The sequence below is a fragment of the Schistocerca cancellata genome, chromosome 3 (assembly GCF_023864275.1).
Source record: "Schistocerca cancellata isolate TAMUIC-IGC-003103 chromosome 3, iqSchCanc2.1, whole genome shotgun sequence".
Taxonomy (NCBI): Eukaryota; Metazoa; Arthropoda; class Insecta; order Orthoptera; family Acrididae; genus Schistocerca; species Schistocerca cancellata.
Window position 1 is genome coordinate 387886543 of NC_064628.1, and position 25034 is coordinate 387911576.

At 44.0% G+C, this 25034-nt stretch overlaps 1 protein-coding gene across 3 annotated transcripts in view; it reads right to left on the minus strand.

Annotated features, from left to right (window-relative positions):
* Nucleotides 1–25034, minus strand: part of LOC126175098 (DNA topoisomerase 2-alpha-like) — a 168453-nt gene that overhangs the window by 135007 nt on the left and 8412 nt on the right. For all 3 annotated transcript variants that reach the window (XM_049921641.1, XM_049921642.1, XM_049921640.1), the window contains 3 exons: nt 22277–22454; nt 6242–6422; nt 5885–6128 (listed from right to left, as the gene is read on the minus strand). In XM_049921641.1, the coding sequence (XP_049777598.1) occupies nt 5885–6128; nt 6242–6422; nt 22277–22439 (588 nt within the window). In that variant the 5' untranslated portion in view covers nt 22440–22454. The remainder of the gene's footprint in view (nt 1–5884; nt 6129–6241; nt 6423–22276; nt 22455–25034) is intronic.

Here is a 25034-nt window from a genome sequence, read left to right on the forward strand (position 1 = left end):
CGTACGGCAACCACAGAGGGCAACGCGCAGCTAGTGCAGCAGGTGATCCAACAGCGGCCTCGGGTTTCCGTTCGCCGTGTTGCAGCTGCGGTCCAAATGACGCCAACGTCCACGTATCGTCTCATGCGCCAGAGTTTACACCTCTATCCATACAAAATTCAAAAGCGGCAACCCCCCAGCGCCGCTACCATTGCTGCACGAGAGACATTCGCTAACGATATAGTGCACAGGATTGATGACTGCGATATGCATGTGGGCAGCAGTTTTGCTATTTGGGGAGCAAAGTTAACTGATGATGGCCAATGTAGAGAGGATATAAAATGTAGACTGGCAATGGCAAGGAAAGCGTTTCTGAAGAAGAGAAATTTGTTAACATCGAGTATAGATTTAAGTGTCAGGAAGTCATTTCTGAAAGTATTTGTATGGAGTGTAGCCATGTATGGAAGTGAAACATGGACAGTAAATAGTTTGGACAAGAAGAGAATAGAAGCTTTCGAAATGTGGTGCTACAGAAGAATGCTGAAGATTACATGGGTAGATCACATAACTAATGAGGAGGTATTGAATAGAATTGGGGAGAAGAGGAGCTTGTGGCACAACTTGATTAGAAGAAGGGATCGGTTGGTAGGACATGTTCTGAGACATCGAGGGATCACCAATTTAGTATTGGAGGGAAGTGTGGAGGGTAAAAATTGAAGAGGGAGACCAAGAGATGAATAAACTAAGCAGATTCAGAAGGATGTAGGCTGCAGTAGGTACTGGGAGATGAAGAAGCTTGCACAGAATAGAGTAGCATGGAGAGCTGCATCAAACCAGTCTCAGGACTGAAGACAACAACAACGACAACAACAACAACAACAACAACAACAACAGTAACAGTCAAAGAAAATTGTACATACAGTATTATGTACTTTATTGTTTGTGGTACATAACTAACCCCTTTTTTTACTAGGAAGCTATCTACAGTCATTTGTTTCTGCTGACATTTCAACACTTTGAGAAAATGCGACACATCATCATCATCAAATAACCTTTACACTGCAACAGATTCCCATGCCTTCAGCATTTCTCTTATTGCACCAGAAGTTTGCTGCTCTGCCGTTCCCATTACCGCCTCCACCACCTCCTCTGAGGAACACCTCTCCACAACTTCCTGCTGTGAAACACGCTGCAACTTCATAAGCACTTCAGTGGTCTTTGGTAACCCCTTCCCATACCTTTTCGATCTTGACACAGGCAACAATGTTGAAATGATATTTCCAAAACTCCCTGAGAGAGAGAGAGAGAGAGAGAGAGAGAGAGAGAGAGAGATAATGGTAACTTCAGTCAACTCAAAGCAATTCTCGAAGAGTGCTTTAGTGTGGAACATCTTAAAAGTAGAAATAATCTGCTGGTCCATAGGCTGGAGTAATGGAGGGGTGTTGGGAGGCAGTAATTTGATCTTGACGGATTGGAGTTCTTCAAGGAGGTGGTCTTGTAGGCCTGGAGAATGGGGCAGGAGCATTGTCCACAACACAAAAAGGCATGGAGTGGCAGATTCATCTCGAGCAAATATTTTTTTCACTGAAGCACCAAACACTTCACTGATCCAATGACGAAAAAGGCCATGTGTCACCTAAGCATTGTTGTTGGACCTCCAGATCACATTTCACCCGTTGTTCTGGACTTTACACTTCTTGAAGGCGAATGGAGTTTCTGAATGGTAGATTTCATTTTCAAATCACCACTTCCATTTGCACAGAATAGCAGTATGAGACTGTCTTCCATCGGCTTGTGACAGGGCATTGCAGTCTCCTCTGCTGTAATAAAGCCATGCTTCTGCATTTTTCCAAAATAGACCCGCCTTGTTACAATTGAAGACTTGTTGTAGCAGATGACCCTCTCAGAGTTTATGAGCACCTTGCAGATGCTGATTCAGGGTGTCTACGTGGACAAGAAAAAAAAATTCCCGGATTTTTCCCGGATTTCCCGGTTAAAAACACAATTTCTCCCGGATGAAATTGCGTATAAAGCGGGTGAAAATACATCCGGGTTAAGTAACAGTATACTTTCCCTCAGAGCTATAAAACGTATCAGTCCTTTGAATCGTAAAGGTCTTATACCGGCAGAGGACGTCCCACCACTTTAGGAAACGAAATCCTCGAAAAACAATGCGTTTGGAAAGTTGTTTGATGCGAGACAATTATTTTCGTATTGCGAAAGTATTTACACAAATTACAGCAGGGTAGCTTCCGAGACTCTAAAATAGAGATTGCGTTGAGCGAAGCACTTTTGTCAGCCAGTCATAGCTCATGTCACGTGACCTCGCTAGCGAATGACGGCAGTTATTCAGAGCACGAGGCCTAGGAGAAAGAAAGGCCGCGGCGCCTACGAGAAAGACAGGCCGCGGCGCGTACATTACGAAGTTACGCCGAGCTCGCTCAACTCAGCTAAGTGCGTTTCTACACCGGTTAACTCGTAAGCAGATGTGTATGTACGAACGAGAATTGCACCGTCTATTAGCATCCACTGTTATTAGTCCTACAATGATAGGAAGTCCGTAGGCCTACTAACAGGCTCTAATTTGGCAATTAAAATCGTACCAAAATGATTATCAGTTGCGTAGAAAAGTCGAAGTGTTCTGGCATGAATAGACTTGTGACATTGCTCAGTAACACATTATGCACATTTTTTTGAAGGTCAATTACACTTTTTGGCATCGATTGCATAATTTTTTATCTATGAAAGAACAACATTAAATATGAAAACTAACCTGAAGCTCGGTCTTTTTTTAGCGTGTGTTACATGTTAAGTCATATCAAATACAAATGTGCCGGTAGAATTTTAAATAATGGCATAAATGACTTATCTTCTGGGCCCGACATTTTTCAAATAGCTGATCCTCAAAGTGTTACGTATTGAATGGGAGTTATAAAGTCCTGTGATTTAAGAAATTCACTGCACATTCTCACACGTAACATAAATCATCTTGCATGGAAATTTACTTTGAAAGTAACGCATCTCAAGCCACTATTCGTAATATTTTCTGGTGATCTGTTAGAAATTTAAACAGTTGTGACGTCACGCACATCGAATGCACGTTAGTTGTTACGGACGTACTGCATAATCTTCGACCTAAAGCCTTTGACACTTTTCGGTGTCGGCAAACTGGTCTGTGCATTGTGTAAATTACCCATTTTCTATCCAACTAAACTTTTATTTTGGTGTTATTCTCTGATTTATGTTTCATTGCTGCAGTATTATTCAGCAGTAGTGGACTAAAGTTCTTTGTCAGCGTATCTGATCTTACACGTCAAACCTACAAAACTGAAATCTAAAACAATGAAAAATCCCGGAATTCTAAAAAATTCCCGGGTTTTTCCCGGATGAAAAAATTCCCGGGTTTTTCCCGGATCTCCCGGATGTCCCAGGCCGTATACACCCTGTGATTAAGTTCTTTGCTGCCTTTGGTCAGAGCTGGCTGCTTCAGCATGCTTCACAAAACTGTTGGTGCTGGTTCTTCTCTTAAACTTCTCAAATCATCCACAGCTTCGCTTCAACACTTCTTCAGCCACTGGTGACCCTGGCATCATCTTAATGAGGCAAAGGTCATTCTCATCTCATAAATGATGCTCTCATTAATAGTGTCACGTTTTTCCTTCTTTCCTCTTGAAAACATGCTAGAAAATATTATTTGCTAAAAATTAATTTCGCAAACTCCTAAGACAGCTGCAGGACTCCATGTAGATAATGATTTGATTGGGGATTAATGTCCAGAAAAAACTGTTTTCATGCTATAGAACAAACACGTAAAAATAAAATAATAATAACGATAAAAACTTGGTTGAATGAGAGAAAATAATTTAAATTACTCTAGTAATTACTACACTTACCATCAACTTATAAATGTCCACTGCCAACTTACACATGAAACACTGTCAGTTATAGGTGTAATAAAACCAAATTTAAAGTATACTAACACACTTTCATGCAGTAAATGCAAGAGGTTAGAAAAAAAAATATTTTTTATGTTGTCTGTTCTAGTATGGAAAATGTACCCTGTGTCTGCAAATAGTTTCCCATAAACATAATTACTTAGCCAGCACTTGCTAAACATCATAAGCCTGTAACAGATCTTAAGATACACCATAGACAAAGGTAGCATTCAGTGATGTAGGTAGTTAATCTTTCTTTCTTCATACAACTTTCTGGGGAGGGCAACCATACCTCAGAGAATTGCGAACAACAATAAACACTCAGCACAATTAACAACCATTTAAAGTGTCATCAAAATTATGACAGTTAAAAAGTCTAGAACGATGTGTTTTCGAAAGCCACATAGCTATAAGAAGGTGCTATATTCACAACTACCAGTTTCACGTCAGTATAGGCACACCTTCAGGTTTATCTGCCAAAAATTCAAATCACTGTGAGAAATTTTATGAAATGGTGGAAATATGGAACCATAAATAGTTCTGGCATAAAAAACAATGACAAGTACTCACAATCGTTGTATTTTCATAATGTGGATGGACAATTATGGAGTCCCACCATTTGAGAAGTTATCCACATTAAGAATCAAACCATGTTGGTGAGTAATCATAACAAAAGAGACTACAACCAAAAGATGCTTGTCAAACGTGTACAAAGCATGACTACTTGTGAGCAAGGCCTAGAAAATAGTGGTGGTGTGTGTGTGTGTGTGTGTGTGTGTGTGTGTGTGTGTGTGTGTGTGTGTGTGGAGGGGGGGGGGGGGAGGCACACCAATGTCCCCATCCATAACAGTGTCCCATTCATTATTTGTTTCTTTCCCTGTTTTATTCAGCAGTAATGTACACTTTTGAGAAGCACCTTTTGGGTGTACTCTGTTTTATTATGACAATCCCAAAATGGTTCAAATGGCTCTGAGCACTATGTGACTTAACTTCTGAGGTCATCAGTCACCTAGAACTTAGAACTAATTAAACGTAACGCACATCCATGCCCGATTCGAACCTGCGACCGGAGCGGTCGCTCGGCTCCAGATTGTAGCGCCTAGAACCACACGGCCACTCCGGCCAGCATGACAATCCACCAAGATGGTTTCACTCTTAATGTCGATAACTTCCCCAATGTTGGAACCCCATAGTTGTCTATGGACATTACGAAAATATTACCATTGTGAGTACTAATAATTGTTTTTGTTGAATGCCAACACTATCTACATATTTTTACTTCTACCATTTCATAAAATTTCACACCGATTTGTTATCTTGGCAGATAAACTTGATGCTGTGTCTATACTGAAATGAAAACACTAGTGACAAATAAAGCAACTTCATACAGCTTGCAGCTTTTGGAAAGGCTGCACCATCTTTTACTTCTTTTAAATTGCTATGATAATTAAAATGGTTACTGAGTGTTTGTTTCTTTGTTTAGCCATCTTATTAAGAGAGAGACCCCAATTTGTAAAACATTGAGGAAATTCCACACTTCCCATTTTTCTAATTTGTGTGTGTGTGTGTGTGTGTGTGTGTGTGTGTGTGAGAGAGAGAGAGAGAGAGAGAGAGAGAGAGAGAGAGAGAGAGAATGCATATCACTGCACCCCTTTTTCAGTCTATAAATCAAAACTGTGTGCAAAGCATATGCACACATTTAACAAAAGTTACTTGAGAGTTCACTAGCAGTTTAATGTCCATACTATGACACGTCCCCTCATTCATGTATTCTGGCTAAAGCACTTTTCTCACTAATCAATAATTAACACATTCATAAATGCTGAAGCAGTACTACCACACTACTTTTTAAAGAACTTTTTTCAATTACATCAATATGGATAGGTATATAATTTAGTCATAAACTTATATGCTGGTATGTTAATGAAAAAATAATCCTAATGGGAACAAGGATATCAATTAAAGCTTACTTGTTTAAATGCTCTTTTGTATTCTCTTGAAGCTGTTTCCACCGTGAATTTTGTACTAAATATATTGCACAACTTTGCCCCATATCCATTTCTACCACCAGTGACCTTTTCTTCTTCGTCGTTATAATTGGACGAGGTAAGCAGGTACCCAAAAATCATGGTGGGAACATACATTTTCTCATCTTTGTGCTCAACAACAGGAATACCTTTACCATTATTCCATACTGATACTGTGTTGTTCTCTCTGACAAAAGAGAAATTAACCAATTAAATATATATGGTTAAAGACATGCAAAACCAACATATTTATTAACAACACATACTTAAGATATTTGACACTGATTAGAGTTAACTTACGCATCAATGTCTATCTTTATGCAATCCATCTTTGGATCTCTCTGCTTATTATCTGCAGCATTTACCAGAATTTCATCAAAAATTTTGTAAAGACCTGGAACATATGTAATCTCTTTCTGCACCATCATTTCCTGCTCTGAGTCATACACCCACATTACTTCTGTGACAGGTTCAACAGATCCTGTAAATGAAAAGGCATATAGTGGCTTCAATAACACAGCTTTATTGCAAAAAAAAAGTGAAAAATAAGATCGTGATCTTATCTCACAAGAGATATCTGTGAAGTTAGTCACTTTTATTTTCTTGACATTGTATGCAAAATACTCTCATGAGCAATTGAATTAAAGATACCTATACTACAAAAGAAGATAACTTCTACTTCCACAGCAAACAGAATAGTATGACAAAGAACTGGGATGTTGTCACACCTGCACTGGCCAGCTGTTAAGCACTGGAAGAGAATGACACATTCTTAGCACATTTGACTGCAGCCAGCTGGTGAGTGCCTGGCACATCAGATGCTACTCTACACACCCTTCAGACACTTGGCTTTTTCATATGCCACCATTGTCATGAGTGCTCCATGACATCACAACAATGGGAAAACAGCAAGCCTCAATCAAATTCCAAATACAGGTTATAGTAACAGTGGATAGATGAGCCGCAGTGCAGCAAATCACTCATCAGTTCAATTCTCAGCAACAACATGAGCAACCATGTTATCCACAAATGCCACCTTTAAAAGCTACCACCCAATACATATACTTCTGTTCCACACATGTTACAAGATACCAGAGATCACTGCAAGTAGCTCAAACACTGCAACCAGAAGCTCCGAGAATGGAGAAAGGTTGCCTGGATTGAAGAGTTGAGAAATCGCATCGGCATACACTGATGGCAGGATGCAAGTGGGTCAAAACCCATTTGAGTGAGTTTATCCAACTTGGCAAGAGAGTAATGGTCAAGCAGTAGGTGGAAATATTCCAATGTGGGTGGGGGGATGTTTACATGGAATTAAATTGGACCTCTGATATGTCTGCCATCAGGTACCATTGGACATTGGTTCAGGGGCTTGCTGATCAATAATATATACCCTACACGTGACCAGTGTCTTCTGCAGAACAATGCATCACCCTATAATCCCCTAATTGTGTACCAAACAGTTACTAGCCTTGTTTCACTAATGATAAAAACATCCTATGGCTCACACGAACACATACCTCACTGTATCTATCATAATAAATTAATATGCAGAGGATTTATCTTCTGAGAATAAGAAATGTGACCCTGTTGCTGACTTAAGTCCCATTAAATAAATGGATTCTCAGCAATGTGTTAAGTACAGAAAGAATGTGTTATACGACAATAATTACATTAACACCACTGATACTCTTAAAATGTGCAAGTTGTTAAAAACTGAAAGCCAAATGAAATGTGGAATAGGTTCAGTTTTTTCATTTTCATAGTTACCAGAATAATAGAAATACCCACACAGTAATGCATCTTTAAGAAACATTAACATGTTATGTGTTATGAGGAGCGTGAGCAATCAAAAGAATAGCCAAGTATTCAAGGATTGTCACAAAGTGCTGTGCAGCTAAACTGACAAGTGCTGTCAGTACTTAGTCATCACCTGTTACCGCAGTTACAATCTCATATGACCTGCATATATTGTGTATTGAGAAACAATTTGCAAATCACAGCAGTAAGCATTATGTATTTCTTGCCGAAAACAAATACTGGCAAGTCAATGGTTGAAGAAGGCCAGTATATGATCAGTCATTCAGCATCTTACTTCCTATCATTAAATCACAGTTACCTCCAATGAAAATCCAGAAAACATTATTGCATTGGATTGCCCATTTCTGTGAATCAGCTCTGTGCCTAACATTGAGAATTGTCATTGTTATAACCTTTAATTCACTAATAAATTGCAGGGATATACAAACGTGGAAACAATAGTGGGTTTCATGCTACCAACTCCGTAGCTGTCACTCAACTGCCGTGCCGTGACATGCGGCCGGCGCCGTTCATAGCCAGGTGGCGCTCCCGCGCTCAGCCGAGCTGCGGAGCGCCTCTATCACCGTGTTTGTGTACTGACATAGCGGCACTTTTAAATCTCGTGGCACTGTCCAACACTTTTCCCCCCTTGAAAAAAAAAAAAAACACTCACTTCCTTGGAGACACGGACAGTGCGGAGACATCCATGGCCTCTTGGGAGACCCCGAGAAGATCCCGGGGAGAAACACGAGGATATAGTCGAAAATGTCCAGGACGGAAGCCTGTGCGTGGAACGTGCCTCCTGGACGAGATGATGGGTGAAAACTCCGGAGCAGCATCCATAGGTGTCGTGGACCTGGGGGTGTGCTCCAGCGAGATGGGTCCCGGAGAAGGCGGCGTCGCGACTGGGGCTGGTTCCGGCGTACTCTGAAGCGGCAGCGACGTTGGCTCCAGCGACACGCACGGGAGATCGGCAGCAGCGACAGGACTGGCTTCTCGGGCTGGTGGAGGCGAAAGAAGGGGCGGTGGCACCGGCGTGGCCACCACTCGTGGGCGCATCTGGTCGTAATGACGAACAACCATGCCGTCGGCCGTACGTATTTCACAAAGCCGGCGGCCGTAAAGAGCCTTGACCACCCCTGGAATCCATTTAGGGCGAGATCCATACCCTCGTGCCCACACGTCGGCGCCCACCGAGTATTTTCCCGCACGAGGGGACACAGTACTAGGCCTGACAGGGTGAAGCAGGTGCAGTAGAGTGCGCGGTTGGCGGCCATGCAAGAGTTCAGCAGGGCTGCGATCACCCAGAGGCGTGAAGCGATAAGAACTCAGAAATTGCAACAGAGCGTCATCGGTAGAAAAATCAGTAAGGAATTTTTTCATCTGGCTTTTGAAAGTGCGGACAAGGCGCTCGACCTCCCCATTCGATTGGGGATGGAAGGGCGGTGGTGTAACATGATGAATCCCTTGTCCAGTACAAAAATCACGGAAGGCCTGCGAAGAGAACTGAGGGCCGTTGTCTGTGACAATCGTGGAGGGAAGACCTTCTAGCGCAAAAATTTTGGACAGAGCCAGTGTCGTTGCCGCAGTGGTGGGCGACGGACATCGAACCACAAACGGAAACTTCGAGAAGGCGTCAATCAACAGCAGCCAATAAGTGCCGAGGAAGGGGCCGGCAAAGTCAGTGTGCACCCGTTCCCATGGCTGCGCCGGATCAGGCCACGGAGAGGGCATTGTACGGGGTGCAGCCAGTTGTTGAGCACACTGACCACACGCAGCGACCATGTGGGAGATGTCCGAATCGATACCGGGCCAATAAACATGCCTGCGGGCCAAGGACTTAGTCCGAGAAATCCCCCAATGGCCTTCATGCAATAGTTTGAGAACATCTTTGTGAAGAGAAGCTGGCACCACGACCCGTGGAGATGCGCCATCCGTGGCCAGAAGAACAACACCCTCACGAACAGACAGACGAAGGCGCAAGGCATGGTAGTTACGAAGGGGATACGATGCCCGGCCCTTGGTCCTGTCCGGCCAACCCCGTTGAACAAACCCGATCACCTGACGCAGGACCGGGTCCCGCGCAGTAGCCGACACGACCCGCGAACCTGTAAGCGGAAAACCCTCGACCGCACGACGTTCTTCCTCATCAATGTGGAAACAGAGAAGTTCATCTCGATCGAAAACCGGGTCGGGGCCCATCGGCAAACGCGACAACGCGTCAGCGTTGGCGTGCTGGGCCATGGGGCGATAGTGAATCTCATAGTGAAAACGAGACAAGTATAAGGCCCAACGTTGCAGGCGGTGAGCCGCCTTATCTGGAAGCGACGCCGAAGGGCTGAACAGAGAGACCAGCGGCTTGTGGTCGGTGATGAGGTGAAACTTAGAACCATACAAAAAAACGCTGAACTTTTTTAGAGCATAAATGATAGCGAGCGCCTCCTTTTCGATTTGAGAGTAACGCCGTTGGGCATCGTTGAGGGTCTTTGAAGCATAGGCGATGGGTCGTTCCGACCCATCCTCATACCGATGGGCGAGAACAGCCCCTAGGCCATACTGTGACGTGTCAGTCGCCAGAACCAAGTGCTGACCTGGACGGAAAGTGGCAAGACAAGGCGCCAACTGTAAATGAGCCTTCAGGCGAACAAAAGCCTGCTCACACTCGTCGGACCAACAAAAAGGTACGTTTTTGCGTAACAGCTGATGCAGAGGATGAGTCACCGCCGCCGCGGATGGAATGAATTTGTGATAATAAGCAATCTTGCCTAGAAACGCCTGAAGTTCTTTGACCGTAGACGGCCGGGGGAGAGCGGTGACGGCCGCAACGTGCTGACGTAGAGGACGTATACCTTCACGGGACAAGTGGAAACCAAGATACAAAATGGAGGGTTGGAAGAACTGTGACTTGTCCAGATTGCACTTCAACCCAGCCGAATGCAGAACCCGAAATAATGAACGCAAATTGCGAAGGTGCTCCTCAGTGGAGGCCCCCGTGACAACAATGTCATCCAGGTAGTTGATGCAGCCAGGAACGGAAGCCGTGAGCTGTTCCAAAAACCGCTGAAAAATGGCCGGCGCGCTAGTGACACCAAATGGTAACCGCTGGTACTGATACAACCCACAAGGAGTGTCGATGACGAGAAATTCCTTGGAAGACGCATCCAACGGCAACTGATGGTACGCCTCCGATAAGTCAAGTTTGGAAAAGAACTGGCCCCCAGCGAGCTTGGTAAATAACTCCTCAGGATGGGGAAGAGGATAAGTGTCAATGAGACTGAGCGTTGACAGTGGCTTTAAAATCGCCACACAATCGCAGACTCCCGTTGGGTTTAGAAACCACCACGATTGGCGATGCCCATTCGCTGGAGGTAACAGGAAGGAGAATCCCTGAAGCTGTTAACCTGTCTATCTCAGCCTTGACAGGTGCCCGCAATGCCATCGGAATAGGGCGTGCCTGGAAAAACTTAGGGCGAGCTGTAGGTTCAAGAGTAATGTGGGCTTCAAAATCCTTGGCACGACCCAGACCAGCAGAGAACACGGACGAGAATTCAGAACACAATCCATCCAGCTGTTGATACGGAATATCCTCAGATATGAGGTGCACATCATCATCAATGGAGAACCCAAACAACTGGAAAGCATCATAACCGAACAGATTTTCAGTGCCCACATGATCCACCACGTAAAACGTGAGGGGCCGAACAACAGACTTGTAAGCAGTGGAAGCATCAAACTGGCCAACGATAGGAATTTTCTGTTTATAATAAGTTCTCAGATTTCGCGTAACTGGAGACAAAGGAGGGGAGCCCAACTCCAAATACGTGTGAGAATTAATGAGAGTTACTGCAGAGCCAGTGTCCACTTGCATGCGAATGTCTTTATCCAGAACACGAACAGTAACAAACAACTTATTTGTTTGAGAAAGCACACAGTTAACATCCATGTCCGATGCCTCGTCCTCGTCGACAGGAACGTGAGTGGACTGACACACAGAAGCAATGTGGCCTTTTTTCCTACATGAATTACACGTGGCCCAACGTTTTGGACACGCGGCCCTGTCATGCTGTACGAAACAACGTGGACAAGAAGGAAGGGCGGAACGAACCTGTTTCTGTGGTTGCTGTTTTCGCTGCGAGCGTTGCGGCCCAACGCAACGTCGTTTACGCGAGTGAACCGCCGCCACATCATCGTTCTCCTGGGAAACAGGCAAATTGTCGAAAGTTGACTGTACAGCGCCCACATCACACCACGCGTCTATTTGCGTGCCAGCAGCGTGAGAGACTTCAAAAGATTGAGCGATGCTTAGAACTTCCGACAACGACGGGTTTGGCAGTTGGGCACGTTGCCGAACTTCTTTATCAGGAGCAAGCCGTAGAATAGCATCCCTAACCATTGAATCAGCATAAGACTCATGATGAGTGTCCGTGACAAACTGACATTTCCTACTCAGACCGTGTAGTTCCGCCGCCCAAGCCCGGTAAGATTGATGGGGCTGTTTACGACACCGGTAGAACGCCACGCGGGCGGCAACGACGTGGGTGTTTTTTCGGTAATAGTTAGACAATAAATCACACATTTCTTGGAAGGACAGAGAGGCAGGTTCCAGCAGAGGTGCTAACTGAGATAGCAGCTGATAGATCCGTGGGGAAATCCAAGATAGAAATAACGACTTACACATCGGAGCGTCGACAACGCCGAAAGCCAAGAAGTGTTGCCGCAAACGCTTCTCATAATCCTCCCAGTCTTCAGCGGCCTCGTCGTAAGGAGGGAACGGAGGCGGAGAAGAGGACGACAGACGATGAGTAAGCGACGTTGACAACGCCTCAATAGCAGCCGTCAGCTGTGTTTGCTGTTCAATGAGTGCTTGCATAAGCTGTTCCATGACTGCCCAGACACGAACGCGCAATACTCCAACGCTGGAAAAAAAATATCCAACCTCGTCGCCAAAAAGTGTTATAACATTTATTTCACTAATAAATTGCGTGGATATACAAACGTAGAAACAATAGTGGGTTTCATGCTACCAACTCCGTAGCTGTCACTCAACTGCCGTACCGTGACATGCGGCCGGCGCCGTTCATAGCCAGGTGGTGCTCCCGCGCTCAGCCGAGCTGCGGAACGCCTCTATCGCCGTGTTTGTGTACTGACGTAGCGGCACTTTTAAATCTCGAGGCACAGTCATGACAATAGCACAAAAATATCATTTTAATTACCCACCTGCCTTTTAGAGCAGATAATTCAATGCTGCCTTCCTCTCCCATATAGCTTACAGAGCTAAGTAGTGTACTGCAAAACAAATGGTTCAAAATTCCTCTGGAAACAACAAATTGTATGAGTCCATCTCACAAATTTGAACTGTATGACAAGCAAAAGATAGTCCACAAATTAACGAAGAACACTGAGGAATTTTCACACTATTTTGGTCATCATCTGCAATTACAAGAACTTCCCATTGAAACTGATAACAATGCTAATTTCTCTGTCCTTAAAGAAAATAGAACCTGTAGCTCATTTGCCACTGCTTTACATCGTTTTATGAAGTCTAAGTTGGCTATAGCCTTAGAGTGCTCGGACTAAATGTATCTTCAGCACAATATTGGTTGGTTCGTTTAAGAGAGAGAGAGAGAGGGGGGGGGGGGGGGCCGAAGGGACCAAACAATGAGGCCATCAGTCCCTTGTTCCTAATAAAATAATACCACAAGTGGGAGAATAAAATGGACGAGACATGTAACACAAAACGGAAAGAAAGGAAAAACCACAAGAACAAACAAAAGGCAACCAACACTAAAAGGAACAAAAGAGGACAAGAACACAACAAACACTAGAAACAGAAGAGAGTAAAACAAGAAACCAGATAACAGTGCCTGGCCGACCACGAGAATAAAAAGGAAAAGCCAGCCACTCTGTAACACACTAAAACCTCCACACTAAAAGCACTAGGGTGGAGGACACAGAGGGACAAAGGACATGCACTGACACCTACACAGAAGTATAAAATCCACTCACACGGATAAACATGAAACTAAAGCAGCTGCTGAGGGATCGTCTCCCAACACCGAAGGTAGTGAGCTAGGAAAATTAAAAGTCGCTGAAGAGCGGCAAAAAGTGGGCAGTCCAGCAAGAGCTGGACGACTGTCATTTGGGAGCCACAGCGACACAGAGGTGGGTCCTTGCGACGGAGTAGGTAACCATGTGTTAGCCAAGTATAGCCAATGCAGAGCCGGCAGAGGACAAATGATTCCCTGCAAGAGGACCGCACGGAAAACTTCCACACATTCGTAGCCTCCTTAATGACAAGCAGTTTGTTGTGCGTACTGTTATGCCATTCCGTCTCCCAAAGCCGGAAAACCCTGCAGCATAAAACAGAATGCAGGTCAGCTTCGGAGATGCCCATCTCCAGAAGCGGTTTCCACGTTGCCTGTTTGGCCAGCCTGTCGGCAAGTTCATTAGCTGGGATTCTGACCTATCCTGGGGTCCACACAAACACCACTAAATGACAGGTCCGATCCAGGGCATAGATGGATTCCTGGATGGACACTACCAGAGGATGGCTAGGGCAGCACTGGTCGATAGCTTGTAGGTTGCTCAATGAGTCAATACATAGGAGAAGTGACGTGCCAGGGCATGAGCGGATGTGCTCAAGAGCACAAAATATGGCCACCAGCTCTGCAGTGAAAACACTGCAGCCTTCTGCCAAGGCGTGCTGTTCAATATGTCCTCCATGAACATACGTAAAACCTATGTGACCAACAGCCATCGAGCCGTCTCTGTAAACCACAACAGAGCCCCGGTACATATCAAGAATCGAGAGGAAGTGACAGTGGCGGGGTTAACAGAGTCCTTAGGAACATGCAAAAGGTCCAGACGAAGCTGCAGCTGAGGCGTACCCCATGAATGTGTACGTGAACGGACCGCAAGTAGAGGTGGTAAGGAGAAGGACTCCAATACGGACAGAAGGAACCGCACGCGAACTGTAATCGTTAGCCCCGACCTGGGCCGCCGATGCAGGAGATGGACTGCCGCGGGTGGGGAAAGAAAATGGTAATTTAGATGCTCAGAGGAACTACAAATGTGTGCAGCGTAAATGGCGAGCAGTTGTGTACATATAATCTATAATGGAGAGACCCCAGCCTCCGCCAGTATGCTGGTCATCTGACTCGTCCTACAAACTCCTGTCGCTAGCCGAACCCCACAGTGGTCCTCATGGTCAAGTAAATGCAACGCTGAGGATGCTGCCGAACCATAAACCACACTCCCATAGTCAATTAGGGATTGGAAAAGAGCTCTGTAGAGCTGCAGCAGCGTAGAGCAATCTGCACCCCAATCGCCGTTGCTCAGGCAACAGAGGGCACTGAGGTGCTGCCAGCACTTCTGCTTAAGCTGACGAAGGTTTGGAAGCCAAGTCAATCAAACGTCGAAAATCACTCCTAAGAATAGATATGTCTCCACTAGAGTGAGTGGATTGTCATGAAGGTAAAGTTCTGGGTCCGGATGAATGGTACGGTGCCAACAGAAGTACGTGGCACATGACTTTGCAGTTGAAAATGAAGCCATGGGCTACAGCCCATGACCGCGCCTTGTGGACTACTCCCTGTAGGTGCCGCTCAGCAGCACCAGTACTGGTGGAGCAGTACAAAATGCAGAAATCGTCTGCATACTGGGATGGTGAGACTGAAGGCCCTACAGCTGCTGCTAGACCATTAATGGCCACTAAGAAGAGATAGACACTCAATACAGAGCCTGTGGGACACCATTCTCCTGGCTACCGGGGGAACGATGGGAGGCACCACGGAAACCCCACTCATAAAATGTGGCAAGGATTTGATGTCACCAGGTCTTGTCATATGCTTTATGCAAGTTAAAAAATACGGCAACCAGGTGTTGGCGTCTGGAAAAGGCTGTTCGGATGGCAGAATCGAGGGATACCAGATTATCAGTGGCAGAGCGACCCTGGCAGAAGCAGCCCTGACATGAGGCCAGGAGCCTATGTGACTCCAGGACACAACCGTCGACACACCATATGTTCCAGCAGCTTACAAAGAATGTTGGTGAGGTTAATGGGCCGATAGCTATCCACGTCAAGAGGGTTCTTACCGGGTTTGAGCACTGGAACGACAGTGCTCTCACGCCATTGCGATGAAAAGACGCCATCGCACCAAATCCCGTTGAAGACAACGAAGAGAATCTGCTTGCAGTCAGGTGAGAATGTTTAATCATCTGACTGTGGATCCGATCCAGCCCAGGAGCTGTGTCGGGGCAACATGCAAGGGCGCTGATGAGTCTCACTCCGTAATTGGGGCGTTATAGGATTCACTGTGGAGTGTAGTGAACGAGAGGACTTTCCCTTCCAGCTGCCATTTGAGAGTGCAAAAGGCTGGGGGTAATTCTCCTATGCAGAGGTGCAAGCATAGCGCTCAGCAAAGTGCTCGGCAACCACATTTGTGTTGGTAGATAACACGCCATTTATGATAACACCAGTAACACCTGTAGGGGGTCTAGCACCCAAAAATTCGTTTGATCTTTGCCGACACTTGAGAAGGTGACTTATGGCACCCAATGGTTGACACGTACCTCTCCCAACACTCCTGCTTCCGTTGTTTGATAAGATGGCGAATTCGGGCACAGAGCTGTTTAAAGGCTATGAGGTGCTCCAGGAAAGGGTGCCGCTTATGCTGCTGTAGAGCTCGTCGACACACCTTAATTACCTCAGTGACTTCCTGCGACCACCAAGGGACTGTCTTTCAGTGGGGGCAACCTAAAGAACAAGGGATAACGTTTTTCGACGCACAAAACAATCTTTGTTACCTGCTCAACCACCACATTGATGTTACCATGTAAGCGAGATTTAACTGTGGCAGCAGAGGTGAAAGTTCCCAGTCTGCCTTGTTTAAAGCCCATCTGGACAGGCATCCATGGGCCTGACGCTCGGCAGTGACAGGAAGAGGGGGAAGTGGTCATTACCATACAGATCGTCATGTGCCCTCCAGTGGATAGCACGACGAAGGCCAGGACTGCAAAACGAGAAATCAATGGCCCAATATGTGCCACACTGAAATGTGTAGCAGCCCCAGTATTTAAGAGGCAGAGGTCGAGTTGTGACAGTAAATTTTCAACATCTCTGCCAGTAAGAACTATGCCACCCCACAAGGGGTTATCAGCCTTAAAATCTCCCAAGCATAGGAAAGGTTTAGTGAGTTATCAATACGCGCAGCCAATGCAATCAGGAATACTGCACCATCTGGAGCAAGATATACGTTGCAGACAGTTATTTCCTGTGTTGTCCTTATCCTGACAGCCACAGCTTCAAGAGGGGTTTGAAGGGGCACAGGTTCACTGTATAACGAGTTCAGGACATAGAAGCAAACTCTACCCGATACTCAATTATAGTCGCTACGGTTCCTGTAATATCCCTTATAGCCGCAGAGGGCAGGGTCCACATTGCCGGGCACCAGGTTTCCTGGAGGGCAATGCAGAAAGCAGGTGTAAAGCTTAACAGTTGCTGTAGCTCAGCCAAGTGGTGGAAAAAACTGCCAACAATTCCACTGGAGGATGACGTCGTTGAGAGTCTGGGAAGGCATGGAACATTCAAAGAGGCAGTTTACGCCTCAGGGTCACCTGCTGCCACCAACTTTTTGCCTGATCAGTCTATATCCATTGTGTCTGAGGGTCTGGTGAGCTAGTTCCTAAGCGGATGCCAGAATCTCCACCCTATCCTCAGCCGCAGAGCTTGTAGGTAGCAGTGGTGTGGGTGCCACCACTATTTCCATGGTCTCAGAGGGTCTTCTTTTTGGATTTATCTCACTGCTCCTTGGATTTCTCTGGCTGGGAGGACTTCACATGCAGCATTGCAATGTGACTGGCGTCTGCAATCTCAATATGTGACGTTGGAAGTGCAGCAGGAAGACATAAGGCTGAACTTCCAGCACTTAAAGCACCGCATCGGGGGTGGGATATAGGGCTTTACATCACAGCAGTAGACCGTCACCTTGACCCTCTCACGCAATGTATCACCCTCGAAGGCCACGATGAAGGCACTGGTGGCAACCTGTTTATCCCTCGGACCCCTGTGGACACGCCGGACAAAATGTACACCTCGACGCTCTAAATTGGCGTGCAGCTTATCGTCAGATTGCAAAAGAAGGTCCCTGTGATACATGAAACCCTGGACCATATTTAAGCTCTTATGTGGAGTAATGGTAACAGAAACATTCCCCAACTTGTTACAAGCGAGTAACGCCAGTGATTGGGCAGAGGTTGCTGTTTTGATCAAGACTGACCCAGATCTCATTTTGGACAATCCCTCCATCTTCTCAAACTTGTCCTCTAAATGCTCAACAAAAAACAAGCTTCATTGTCATGAAAGATTCCCCATCAGCTCTCGAACATACAAGGTACCGGGGCAAATAAGATCCGCTGCCATTCTTTGCCTTATGTTCATCCCATGGTGTGGCCAGGGGGGGAATGATTTGGGGTCATACTTCTGTGTTCTGAATTGAGCTCGTGAACGTTTAGAGACTGCTGATGTTTTACCTCCAGCAAGAGATGGAGGACTACACTTCATCGCATGTCATCCCCCTGATGCCACCCACTCCAACCAGGGGCCCTCCCCATGGGCTCCACCTAGCCACAGCAAAGGCCCCTGTGTGGTCAGGGGGCTACAACCAACAGGGTACACGGCGGCCCCACCACATCGGACTGGCTACCGTACTGGATATCAGGTGCAAAGAAGTCCGTGGCCATAGACGACACAGAAAGCGACACAGCATACTGCATGGTGGAAAATGCACCTAGGAAAGTGTCCTCGCCCAAGAGATGGAGAATGAGCGGGACTGAAATGCGACGACAAGAAAGTGGGCTAAAGATGTCTATGCACGAAGGACACTATGCACCATGTAAGGCGCCCTTCCCCAATTGGCTCGCTCATTGAGAAAATTTTCAAGAATGGAGGTCAAACCCTACAGGGAACCATCACAAAGGCAGAAACGTGTGAAACGCCTTTTAGTCGCATCTTATGACAGGCAGGAATACCTCGGGCCTATTCTTACCCCAGGCCTGCAGGAGGCAGCACAATATTCTTGCAAAAATAATAAAAACTGAAAAGATCTACCTCAACTGTAAACTATCCAATAAAAACTCAATATTCTGGAAAAACACCATAAATATGTAACCCTGTCTATTAACCAACAACGTTTAGCACAATTTCGAATGTTACATTTAGTAACTCCAGGGACGTTGACAGACACAGTTACTATGGAGAGTTCTCTTAGACTCTTTATTTTTTTATAAATAAAGCAAATGTTTTATTGAATATTTATTTTCATGACTTCTTGTCATTCATTACATTTCTTACAAGTAGATATTGCGGGAATTGCAGGGTTTTAAACATTCAGACAAATAGCAAAACTTGCAGTATATATTTAACTTATGTGTTACAAAATAACAGTAGGCAGTTAGTTTTCTACTCACTCACAAATTATGATCATACACATATGCAAAATAAGTACTTGGGAAAACAAACTTCATTTATGAGAAATTGGATAGAAAGTCAGTTTTGAGTTTACTGCTCGTCGTTTCAAATAGACTGGCTATTGCAGTCCACAATTTAATAAAGGGAAAAATTTCGCCACATTTTACAAATTAATATTGTAGTCTTATGAAGTTCAGAATCATATTTCAATCACTTTCAACTAGTATGTATGTCATGCAGATCTTCCTAGAACACTCCAAACAAATCAGAAGACTACACTGTTGACAGAAATCTTGTTTTCCTCTTCAGATGAGGAGGGCATAAGGTATGGTGCACATTTTTTGTTTTACGAATTGTTCTTTTGCTACGGCTCATCTTGTATGAGAAGTATTCTTCTGATTGTGGCAAATGTTCTATAGGTCTATGCTTCACATGAGGCTCGGCACGATCTCTTGCTAGAGTCTTCATGAAGATCAATCTCGTCTTTACTTCTGCCTTTGGATAAGCTTGATGCACCACACAAGAATTCACACTACAAGCAACATCCACTAATGTGAAGAAAATGGCCAAAGGCCATCTTCTCGTACACAAGCTTGATGAATAAGATGCACACCTCTGGTTGAGACAGTCCATGCCATATTTTGTCATGTTATAAAACTTTATAATGACTGGTTTTCCTGATACAGGTTCATTGTTTACTGCATGGTCCATAAAAGAGATCAGTATTGCAGCTTCTGACTTCTTGGGGACAGAGGTAACCAGTGTCATTTTCTTCTGTAAAACCATAAACAGTTGTCTTCACACCTCGTACTTTTATCAGGTGGAAACTGCTGTGGCATCACCGTTTTATTTCTTTTCAGCGTGCCAATGTATGCGAGACCTTTCTTTGAAAATTCATTGACTAGGTCTACTGATGAGTACCAGTTGTCATATGTAATATTTCTCTATGTATTTTCAATGTGCTCTAAGCTTAGATATTTTCAGCTTTGTTCATTGGACGATTTCATCTAGGATATCTTGGGTAACAAACAGTTCCATACCTCCAAAACAGCAGTGTTTCCTTGAGATTTTTCACTGTCTGTTGCAGTTCAGTTCAGGAAGTTGCAAGATGTTGTGTTGCCTTGTTCTTATGTTAGCTGGTGACTGCTGCTTTCTCCAGCGAAAACATTTGTTCTTACAAAAGAAGTAACCTTTTCCATCGTCATCAGCTGCCACATCTTCATAACTTTCTGTTTCCTGCTCTGAATTAGTGTCCTGATCAATAAAGATCTTGAAATCAGGGTCATTATGTCCACGATCAAAGTCTTCGTCTGAGGATTCACTGAGATGTTGAACATCCACATCCATCTTATGCAAACATGTTCCATACAAGGTCCAGCTTTCCCCGCAATGGAGAACCGATAGCATTCAACGGGATGATGCCACGTGCACAAAAGGTTATGTCAGAGACCTCTTAAGGCCCATAAAAAAAGAAACTAGCAACAATGCAAGTGTTCTGGCACGTGCAGCTTGTCAACCAATAGGAAGGTACACAGAAAGATTTCATTTCACTTCACAAGGGTGTATGAAATACTACGAGACAAAAAAATCATAGTGGTCTCGGAGACACTCCATACTAATTAAAGGTTAACAATAATATATTGTTACATGCTAGTGACTCGTCTATGTAAACGGCTGTTTTACTGTAATATAGAACTTAGCTGTAACAAGTTTTACGAAGAAGTAACAATATTATGGAAAGGATAGTTGCTGCTCACCATATACTGGAAGGGGTGAGTCGCAGATAGGGACAACAAAAAGACTTTCTGAAAGTGAGCTTTCTGCCAACAAGGCCTCTGTCCAAAAGTTCACTTTCTGACAATCTTGTTGTCGTGTCTACCTGCAAGTAAGCATCTCCGCTATATGGTAAGTAGCAATTGTCCTTTTCAAAATATTGTTACGTTCTATCCCTGATTTTCCATTGTTTAAAATGAAACAATTTCATTTTTATTTTGAATAAAGGTGTGCATGCAATGTGCATGCCCGTGTAAAAGGGGGGAGGGGGGGGGGGGGGGGGGGGAACACTTAAAGTCTATAAATCTCCTGAGCTATTACACACATCAGCCGCACTATTACTAATGAGCAAGCAAGTTGTCTCCTGCCTCATTTTTGTTAATAGTTTAACAACATACCTGATATCTTCTTCAAATGGTCAGAAGACTCTGTACTTAATATTGTGGCAGACATTTCTGGCATCTGTCAGTTCTCACAAAATTTCATAAATCGAGAATAATGTGTGTAAACTCCACGAATTCTTATAAATCTATACTACACAATGCACATTTTTTGTGTAAGAGGTAACACACCACACAACTGTGCCACGTGATACCAGCAAATAAAATTACACAAATAAAATCAGGTAGTCAGGTCATGCGTACATCAGGTGCCCTTGCTTGTATGAATTAATGGTGTGTGTGTTTCTCATTTTCTGACAAAGGCTGTGGCCAAAAGCTTATGTTTAATCTTTACAGTAAGTAGCAATATATCTTTTCCTATACAGTTGATACTCCAACCTGTAGTTTCCACTGTTTAAATTAAGTACTCAGGTTATTTATGCAACTGATAGTGGTACACTTATCAGAACCCATACTCATTAACAATGTGGTTTTCCTTGTATATGATACCATCCAATTCCATCTTCTCTAACATCAGCTGTCAGTGTGCCAAATTTAATAATTACACATTTTTGAAAAACAGAAATTACAAGGATGCCCTCTGTGAAACACCTGTTAATTGACATAAAAATGTTCTACTCAATTTTCTCTGTTGATTCTTTCACATTTGAATCAACAGTTAAATCTCATCTCAAAAACTGGATTATCCAACAAGTTACAGGATAGTAATATTCACTGACACAAGACAAAATCTTTGACTGTGTTAGTGTTCTCTTTTATCTCCAGAAAATTATACACTATCTTTTTATTCCAAAGTAGCATTAAATTTATTGGAGATCATAAACTGGGCATTCCCTTCAGCTGAGTTACATATAATAAAAATAACACTCAAGGCAAAATATATTATATACAAACCAATGTAAGTATCTGGCCGCAGTAATACGTGCTCTAACTGAGACTTCTTTTGGTATATTTTCTCCACAGTTAGGTTCTTTACATTCTTTTTCGGGGCAGGTGGTGCATCACCACCAGCCATGTCAGCAGAGCCATTCTGCATTTCATTTGCTGCAGCATTCATCTTTGAAAAACAGTCCTGAAAAATAAGTGATGACAGTTTCACACAAGACCCCATATGCTCTACAGTAATGGTAATTGTTTTCACTTCCTTGATTCTATCACATTAATCCATAGGAGCTATTGGTATGGTTTCAATTATAACTATTAAAAAGAGTCTGGTGAGAGTAATTAATTCTGTTCATATAATGCACTCGTTTCCTTTAGCATTTTATCAAGTGTGAGAAATATAAAATAAATTAAAAGAGTACTTCATTATAACACTGTTAGCTAACAACAGCAGATATTATGCAGAATTATGAACGCTCTTAATATCTTAGTTCGATACTCCAATATGTTAAAAAGCAGTTTTTCTTCTAAGGAAAGTTGGTAATTATCCACTTAAGATGCAACAACATAGATATTTTTACGTTCTAGGAATAAATGTGACATTTCACTATACCAAAGAGCAGAGAAACTGGCAGCTGGAGGTACCTTTACTGCATGTTTCCCCTACTAGTGGCCTCACAGCACAATTAGTCATCACATCAGAGTCCTACAGCCAGCGCAAGTCAACACTAAGCCACTAGACAAAGTGTGCATAATGTATTAAACAGTGCTCACTTGAAAATATGACACCTGAAACCTGCAGACAGTACACTGCAGTAACAATTTTATAGACAGAAGTGGACAGGGAGATATTTTAAACAATTTATTATGGCTGTGAGCCATATGCCAGGAAAATGTAGTGAAACAGCAGCCCCTCCATACTAATGTATTCTTATGTGATTTAGAATCTATATTGGAGTTAAATACAATTATTAGTGCTCATCTGTTAAATTATGAAACTACTTCAGTTTTGATTACACGAATCTTTAAAAATTCTTTAACTTTGCAAGTTACTTTTATAAGGACAAAACACAGGTCCTCTGCTTCTTTAAAGTAACAATGGCAAACATTGGCAGAGGCAGTGTATGCATTGTGGCTGTTCTGCCTCTCATTGATTAATTTTTCAGAAAAGGGGGGAGGGATGGAGGGAGGAGGGCACATATGACAGGAAAGCAGAGAGAAGGAACAGCAAATAGTGTTTACAGCTTTGCTGAAGGAAATGAACTAGAAACACACAATGTAGCATGTTTATGGTTGACCAGTTATCCTATTCTGAAGACTCAATATCCAAGGAGTAATTTGAAGCAATGACAAATGTTTTTAATGACATTTTCTCAGATGCCTTTGTACAAAAAGTAGTTTTCTGGTAGATTTTCAGTGTAGTGTACTTACTTAATCCTGTCTTCCACAACATCATCAATGGCCTCCTCAAGTAAATTTTGTACATCTTTCATTCTGAATGTGTAATTTCTGGATGCAACCTTTTGTTTCACTAGGACCCGTACTTTTCTATCAGCTAAATTGGCAGTAATAAAGAGCAGGTGCACAACTTTATGGCCCATTTCTGCTGTAAAACTGTCCTGCTAAAATGTATTGTAAATGTGCTTGACTTCCTCCAACATCTCTGCATTCTGTACAGTGCTCGAAACAAACTGTTGCTCTCTTCTAGTCACTAAGCAATTTCTTCCTTCTTTGTATCTAAATTACGAATTTTCTCCTTTTTCTTGAATGATAACTGGCATTATCCATAATTTTTACATAACCCTTTTCTAGTGCAAGATGTACATATAAGCTTTACACATTGATAAAGCCATATTCTGATGATCCTGCAAGATTGACAGTAAGTCTCATTTCCTTTACCACTTGGTACTTAACCACAACTACAGTGGCCTTTAGCGTCCAGACTAAATTATGAATGCACCGCGAGGCACAATGTTAAAACAGCAACTAAAAAGGACAACACTATAAAAGGCACATTAACAGGCAAGGGATTAAAAGAAAACAGCATAATCAAATGTCCTTAGACAGGTTTGGCAAGTGGATAAAACGAAGAACGCGAGCAGCTGCTCCTGGGTCATCAGCTAAAATTTCATCCAGAGTACATGGCAGGCCAAGATCAATGCGTAGTGTATTAAACTTCGGACAGGACGTTAAAATGTGCGTACCATCAGCAATTGCCCACATGGGCAGAACGGCGCCGTCGCAGCCGTCAGCAGATGGCGGTGGCTGAACCGGCAGTGTCCAATCCGTAACCGGGCCAAAACAACCTCCTCCAGCCGAGAAGGGCATGAAGAGGTCGTCCAAGCCGTGGGGAGAGGTTTCAAGGTCCGAAGCTTGTTTTCAGTAAGTGTAGACCAATCGGCATGCCACAGCGATAAAATGCGCTGACAAATGACACTGCGAAAAATCAGATGAAGGCACACAACAAGAAGCTGTCCGAGGCTGGAGGACCGCAGCCTTGGCCGCAGCATCTGCAGCTTCGTTCACAGGGATACCGACATGGCCAGGAACCCTCATAAAGGTAACCGGAGAACCGTTGTCCGCCAGCTGCTGAAGAGAGCGTTGAGTCCGGTGCACGAAAGGGTGAACCGGATACGGATCACTGAGGCTCTGGATGGCGCTCAGGGAATCTGAGCAGATGACATAAGCAGAATGTTGGTGGTGACGGATGTAAAGAACAGCCTGATAGAGGGCAAATAGCTCAGCTGTGAACACCGAACAATGGCCATGG